Source organism: Lissotriton vulgaris, chromosome 2_1 (assembly GCF_964263255.1).
Source record: "Lissotriton vulgaris chromosome 2_1, aLisVul1.2, whole genome shotgun sequence".
In the NCBI taxonomy this organism is placed as follows: Eukaryota; Metazoa; Chordata; class Amphibia; order Caudata; family Salamandridae; genus Lissotriton; species Lissotriton vulgaris.
The window spans coordinates 891064952-891072780 of NC_141687.1; the positions used below are offsets into that span (position 1 = coordinate 891064952).

Sequence of the window (7829 nt, forward strand, 5' to 3'; positions counted from 1 at the left end):
AAGAGACCTCCATACTTAATCCAGTCTCCTATGGATCTGGATCAGTCTTTTAGAAGCCTCCTCAAAATGTTTACATAAGGCAGGGAAGCAGTTCCAAACTGCTTTCACAGATCTGTAGCTGAATTAAACCCATCTAGTATCAAGTCTTTTCCCAATGTTATGAAGCTGTTTATCTAGCTCAATGGTGGCCAGATTTAGAGCTCTGGTATTTGTGATGACCTGCTGAATGTGGCATATGAGTTCTTGAAAATCTTGATGTGATTGAGCCCCGCCATCTCATCAACTGTATCTGCCACCGCAAGTTCTAGTCTGTGAGCCAGACAGTGTCATTTCCGTACAAGATTTGGAAATTCTGATTTCAGCATTGCTACTACTCCTCCTGTTCCAAACTTTAATGCTGCTATATCGGAACATACCACAATCAAGATGTCATGTAACAGACGTTTTATGAGTCCAACCTTTTCGAAGTAGCTTAGGAGAGCTGCCTTTATGCCAAGGGCATTTGTTTCTGCCAGCTCCCAAAATCTGAAATAGATGGCCACTGGGGTACTTTTATTTCCAAAAATGCCACAGAGGTAGATGATTAAGGTAGAAGTATTGTGCTCTCATGAATTCATACAGTGATATTTGGTTTGTGTTTTGTGATATGACAGACCAACCCAACCTATTTTGTATTTCCAGTGCATTGTGTTTGATTATTTCAGTTGCTACCACATTGCTGTGCAATACACGGCCCATTGCACTGCCGATCTTTGTCTGAAGGAGAATTAGTTCAGGGTGGTCTGCGAAAGAGCGATCTTTTGTTGCCAAGTAGTAGGCAGTGTCCGATACCCTGCATGTGCTCTTCATGTGTTTTGCATTACATTCTTGTACTTTCATCACCAATGTATTCTGCTTAGCTGTAAGAATATCTTCAGCTGCCAAATGAGCAGCACTCACTTTATGCTCCATAATCTTATTTGTGACCTGTTCCTGCCTAAAAAGCTTTTCTATCACCGGAAGGACCAACCTTGCCATCCACATGCACTTGACTTATGCACATGCCCTGGGTATTATTGTGTACTGAAAGACCTGTTGATTTAGCCTGTTTGCATGAAGAACAACCTGACTTCAGATGCAACCATTTATATTCATCTTGAAACTAATACCACTGATTAGTGGTCCAGCAGTCTGGGTGTTTGGCAGGTTCTGTCTCTGGCACACATTGAAGTACTTGTAAAGGTGAACAGTCCTTGGCAGACTCTTGCAGAGTTTTACTAGCCTCTTCGCTGGTTGGTTTCTCTGGACAAGCCTCCCCTGTAATATGCAGCTGCTTCAGTGATGGTAGGAAGTCACAAATTGAAGATTGCAGAGACTTGCGCTTCAAAGCGGAAGCAGACCAGCCACTACTAGCCATGTTAAATTTAGAACTTCCTGCTTGAAGGCTGGACTGGTGTATCCGGAAAGCAAATCCTACTCCACTGGTTTTTGTTTCCAGGTGATAAGATTATTTAGCTTCTTAGCTGCAATAAAATGTTTATAGTTTACTCCAGTGATCAATTAAACATCGTTGAAGTACCATCTGGCAAGCTGATGTTCTCTTAATTTTGTGCAGCTCCTGAAAGGATCTCTCGTTGTGCAGTGGAGTTTCTTACAAAAAAAATTCAACAGCTTTAGCACCCTGTCAATTGCAAGGCAAGCTAATTAGTTTTACTAGTAGTTTGGAGTCACTGCTAATTTACATCAACAGACTCAGAACATTTTTTTAGTTGCTCAGTTTACAGAGTGTAGCTTTTGAAGTACTTGTACAATTTTTACACAAAACACATATTTATTTATTATTCAGGAGAAAACTATTCAGCTTTGCAAAACCATTGCAGCAACTTTTTTCAACTTGGAGGATAAAACCTAAATGGAAAGAATCCCAGAACTTTTTATTTTTTTTACCAGTTTGACAGTTATATGATTTATACCTGCCATATGGAGATTGTGTCAAATACCACAGTGCAGTTAATTGTTGCCACCTTAGGAACTGAGTTGATCATTTGCACAAGCATTTAGCAGTGTCTCTATTGCTCAGTTTTGTTTAATAGTTGTGGTAGGAATGATCAATTTAACGATTTAAGGAAAAGCAGTGTGATCAAACAATTCAACTTATTACGCTGGTGATACAAGATGAAAAATATCAAGATCAAAAAGAAAGGGCATGCTTAATCTTTATTTTGTTCGTTTTTGGCTGAGGAACGACAGGCAGCTTTAGCTTTTTGTTTTATTGACCACACTTGTGAGGTTTTCCTGATCCTGAAGCCCCAAAATATTTGTTGCCCAGTGCTCTAAAAGTCCATATGCTAATACTTGTAACCAGACTTGTCACACAATGGCACTCAAAACAAATAGACATGTATAGTTTCATAACTGCACTCTAAATAAGTGTTTCCCAAACTGCGGATCACGACTGATGTTTGCCAGTTCAGTCTGCACACATCTTAGTAATTTAGTATGCCCATATTGGGGGAGACCAGCCCCTCAGCGGTCTGGTTTGCACATGGTTTTATACAGTTTCCCGAGATGAGATTGGCTCTGACCGAGCCCTCCAATTCTATTGTCCAGATCTCTCCAAAGGGCCAAGGAAGCCGAGAGCCTCACTTTATTTTTACAGGACATGCTGGTTATTCAGACACCTCTATGAATAAATATTACTGAGGCTTTCTCCTGCATCATACCTGGTTTGGAGGATTGCAAGTCTGGCGTTACTGAGCCTTGGTGCAGGATGGAGCTGAGCCTCGGGCATTCTTTGGTGGAGTCACGGTTTGAGGTGAGTGAGGACGGTGTACCACGGTCTGATCCTGGGGAACTGTAAATCTGCTGTGCTGGAAATGGTCTGGGATGCTTTGCTGAACCTAGCACTTGAATGAAATTTAATTTGATCTTTAAATGGTCTTTATTGGCCACTCATTGCAAATAGCAGCAGACTAAGAAGTCTGTTGCTAGTAGTTGTCTTTCTGCCTAGTTAACTAAGGAAGCAGCATTTTAGTTTGACAATTGTCCTAATGCATTTCAACAAAAAAATTGTCCTATTATTTTTCACCACGAAACCCTTTGTTTATATAAACTGCAGAACTAAATTACTTAGACCTACATACAGACTGCTAGTTAAGGGTGTTAGAAACCAAAAAGCAACATCCACCACTTGAGGAGAAACAAACAGGTAGCATTCTTTTCTTATTAAAATTATACACCGACATTCAAACCGAAACAGCAAAATAGGGGGTTATAAAATCTGTTTTTAAAAAAAGGCAAGAAATAAGCAACTATAGTTGCCCTGTCTCCTAAAATAGAAAACATTTCCACATGATCATAGTCTTTTCAACCGCCTCCGTATAATGGCGCAATTCTTTACAGCATGGTAACAGGAGTACTTTTTTCCATCTCTGCATTGACTAGAACTTAAATAACGACAAACAGGCTAAAATAGGTCACTGAAATTAGTACACAATGCATACAGTAGAAATGTGGAGTTTAACAGTATTTACTCAGTTTTACAAATGCAAAAATAGTCAGCGCTGATCTGTATTGCAATAATTCAATTTATAAAGTTCTACTGCTGAAACTGGGAACGTCCCATAGAACGAGTAGGGCTAAGTGTCAATATGTATAATCATCTATTCCTCCATAGCTTATCACTATTAGTGGGGTGACATCACTTTGTGTCTTTAACAATTTCATACATTTCCAAAGCAAGATTGAACAGTGATTGCTATACATTAGTTTAATCGCAGTACACTGACCCCCACTGCTCACGAACAGCAGCTCACCATCGATGCAGTCAGGGGTAGTGGACAATCACAGGGCCAACAATGACTCCCTTGTCCTGGCCTGCATTATGTCCGATATGCAGTAGCTCTGGGAATGACAAACAATGAAAAACTGCAAACTCTGTTCACTTCTGACCACAGTGAATGTGTTACAATCGATTGACAATTCACACCTAATTCCATCACTTAATGGCCACTTTTGTTCAAGAGTAGAAGGCACTTGCTTCTGATGATTTATTTCTGATGGACCTTGAACAAACTCATTCGCAAATATAAAAGTTTCATCGCTCAAGTTCGCTACCTGCAAAATTTCACACTTCCTGTCTGCACCAACATCGTGAAGCATAGAGGTGATATTAGGACCAGTCCCTCTCACCCTCATCCCCCCAACCCCATCCCTCTATGTAATAAGTTTTTGGTAAACAAGCTACTGCTGGCTTGGTGCTTAGCTAGGAAACCAACCATGGAGCCTGTTCTGTTGTGCTGGAGTTAGCCTGCAAGTAAACCAAAACCAATTATCTCCCCTCCAATTATTCCTCCTTCAGAAAATACAGCATCCAAATCGTTAAGTTTAGGTGGATTTCACGTTCAGCAGGCTTTAAACTTGCTGGTGCCATTAGGACTGGGGCAGGATTGAGCAGACCCCTTTGGAAAGGGAGGGAGAAATGATTCACTTGTGGCTGGATTACACTGCAGGCTCCATGCTCTTCGCTCGCTTTAAAAGGTTAGACAAGGGCCCTGCTGGTGGCTGGCTGGCTGACTTCAATTTTTAAAGCAAGTGCTGGTCCGGTCGTCGGTGGGTCTTCTTATGATGTCCCCACTCCAATGGCTGGCACCACGACAATGTTGCTCAACTGTTGCAAAAAGAGAATGGAAATCCATAGAGAAAAAGCTCCTCTTTAAAGGATTTTCCTTCCGACTACAATGCTCACCTGGCATGTCATGCTGTGACTTTTCCACTAGTGAGAAGTGAGCAAAATGAGCATGTGCACATCGCTGTGCATGCTCTCACTGCAGTCTGCAATAAAAATGGACCGCCTGTGTAGGCCATAAAACAGAGCCCGGTAGGCACCCGTTTTGAGGTCCCTGTTTAAAAACTGCTCTTGGTCAGCACCGGCAGGACCCGGCCCCCTTAAAGCTCTGGCAGGCCGTAATTTTTATCAAAAGCCCGCAGGTGCCGCTGCCGTATTGCCAAATACCAAGGCAAAACAAACTGAAAGCAAAGAGGGGGGAAGAGTGTGTGTGCGCTTTAAGTCTTTAAAAATGCTTAATATCCAAAATATTGTGCTTTCTCTCACTTATTACCTCTTTCAGTACTCATTCATCTCCCTTTCACTGCTTCTTTAACCCCCCTGCTGGTCGTATAATGCATTTTAACATTACATGCCACCGTGATTGCCGGAAAATCTGAAGCTCACAAGCCCCAATCTTAATGACCAAGCTCCACCCCACCTGTATTTCTCCTCATGTCTTTCTTCTACCAGTATACAGACCGTTTTTCATCCCTATAGTCTCTTCATCACTGTTTTTCCAAGCCTCTTTTCCTCTTTCTCCTTTGCAACTTTGCTGCCATTCTCTCTTGTTCTCAGACCAGGTCTGATGATGGGGTGAATGTATGACATTGTTCTGCATTCTGTCCATCAACTGTTGTTTGCTAGTGTCCCAGCAGGCACGAGTTTACCAGCCACACCCTTGAGGGCCAGACACGTACACCCCACACCCATCAACCACAGGCAGTGAGTAGGCAGAGTGACGTGGCCTACTAATAAAAGGGCCTGAGTGACGTGCTTGTGGCCAGTTCACTAAGCATCACCACAGTGTCTGCACCATTTCTATAGCATGTGGGCCTAGGGTCCATGATTTACGACACCTCCAGCCTCTTGATTTATGCACTGGGCCACTAGAATTATGCAGCAATGAAGAACCAAATTATGTTGCAATGGTGACTACATTATACACCAAGTGAAGTCAAATGATACAACATATTACTGTATATTTTGTGGCCCTGTTAGCTGACAGTTTTGACAATTTACAACATATTAATGTTGTCTGGGCAAACGTCTCACCCCATTAGTACCGATTTAACATCTGAATAGAGCAGTCAGCAGCTGAAGGGTAACCAGTTAACATTTGCTAAGGGACTGTCACTGTGCAGAACCACCTGTGGTTCTTTTTTTAACATTTGTTCCATTCAGTTGGGAACAATTTGCTAGTTATGCAGCAGAAGGTGGATTTAGTGGCAAATACAGTGAATCCATACCTTTGAAGAACACAACATAGTTGCAGAATCTCATAACCCCAGTGCGCCTGATTATGCGCCAAATATTGCACACTACCAATCCACAGAAGTAACACAGAAGTATTTCAATGTAGAAACGTATATGTAAGCAACAATGTTAAATTTGTTATATTCTTTTCCATTCACTTTTTCAGCGATTTGGTGTTTTCATTCAGGATGATTTAGCTATGAATTAGCAGATATTACTAATATTTTTTATTTTTTTCCAGCTCTGAATGTAAACTCTGAAGTGAAGGGACTGGGTAAAGAACCCCTACCCCACAAAAGAGAATGGATGAATGGAGGGTGGAAAATGCCACAGACTGTGCCTCAAGGATCAAGCACCTGGAATACTACATGGTGTTGAACACCACCTGGCAGAAAACAGTTCTCGCTCTGCTAAGCTGCACTGTCGGATCCTTGTGTATTATAGAAAATTCTGTAGTGCTGTGCATCATACTCTCATCCTCAAACCTCAGGAGAAAGCCTTCTTACCTGTTCCTTGCCAGCGTGGCCCTGGCAGACCTCCTGGCCAGCATCTGCTTCACCTCCAGCTTTGTGGATTTTCATGTTTTTGGAAGAGTGGGCTCTCCTAACGTCTTCCTGCTGAAACTTGGCGGTGTCATTGCTTCTTTTACAGCGTCGCTTGGCAGCCTGTTGCTCACCGCCTTCGATCGCTACATCTGGATACACAAGCCTTTTGCATACAAGTCTGTGGTCACGAAGAAACGAGCATTGTTGTCTCTCGCTGTGATGTGGTGTCTCGCTGTCCTTCTAGCTTACTTGCCTTTAATGGGGTGGAATTGCTGTAGATTAAATTCTCCTTGTTCAGAACTGTTTCCCCTGATTGATAACAAGTACTTGACGTTTTGGATCTCCCTGGTCATGTTACTGTTTGCTTGTAGTGTCTATAGCTACAGCCACATCTTGTTGAAAGCCCACAAGCACGTTGTGCGCATGAACTACCACAGGCAGCAAGCCAGGCAGACGCCTGAGCAGGCCAAAATGCAGATAAACGTCGTGTTTGCAAAAACCTTAGTCCTGGTTCTCGCAGTAATCATGTTATGCTGGGCCCCGGTTTTGCTTCTTATGATGTACAGTTTGTTTGGTAACCTTACTGAAGGCATAATGAGTGCTTTTGCGTTCTGTAGCAACCTTTGTCTCTTGAGTTGCCTGGTCAATCCCATGGTCTACTCACTGAGGAGCAGGGACATGTGCCAAAGGCTAAAGAAGGGCCTGTCGTGCCTCCGTAGTCACCTTTGGATTCCAGGCTGTAACCTAGAAGGGGCCAATGATCAGATTAACTCTGATGCTGGTATCATTTCTGATTCGACCCCTTGTGCCCGGGAAGTACATTGATGGATTGTTCCTCTCAGAACTTTGTTCCGATGCACAATATCTCAGCAGTGTAGCCCATCTCAAAAGAAAATGGGCACATATATGACTGACAACAGAAGAGAACCTATCAGTATGCGCCTGGTGACTTCCTTATTGTATTTGTGGCTCCAACTGCGAACCTGTATACATAATTACATTTATAAATACAGTAGGTTTTGCATTTTTTGAAGCTCAAATTGCCTAATTGACTTACAAACGCCAGCTTGCTTATGTGGGAAACCCTACTCTGAACAGCACCCACTGATCTTCACCTCAGGGCAGCCCCTTTCGTCAATTTTGACAACTTGGTGGACTCAAAGACTACTCGACATCCAGATAAGCGATTCTGATCGATCTCCTCCCCTCAACTGGAGCTGATG

General features: G+C 42.6%; 1 protein-coding gene across 1 annotated transcript; it reads left to right on the forward strand.

Moving 5' to 3' along the window:
* Window positions 1-6308: 6308 nt before the first annotated feature.
* On the forward strand, window positions 6309-7548 carry LOC147731375 (cannabinoid receptor 1-like). The gene has a single exon (XM_086958728.1). The coding sequence runs from the start codon at window positions 6364-6366 to the stop codon at window positions 7429-7431; it is 1068 nt and encodes a 355-aa protein (XP_086814854.1). The 5' UTR covers window positions 6309-6363; the 3' UTR covers window positions 7432-7548.
* The last annotated feature ends 281 nt before the right edge of the window (window positions 7549-7829 follow it).

Bases quoted from the DNA above. Each gene is read 5' to 3' on its own strand.
- LOC147731375 (XM_086958728.1), top strand. From the start codon at position 6,364: ATGGATGAATGGAGGGTGGAAAATGCCACAGACTGTGCCTCAAGGATC.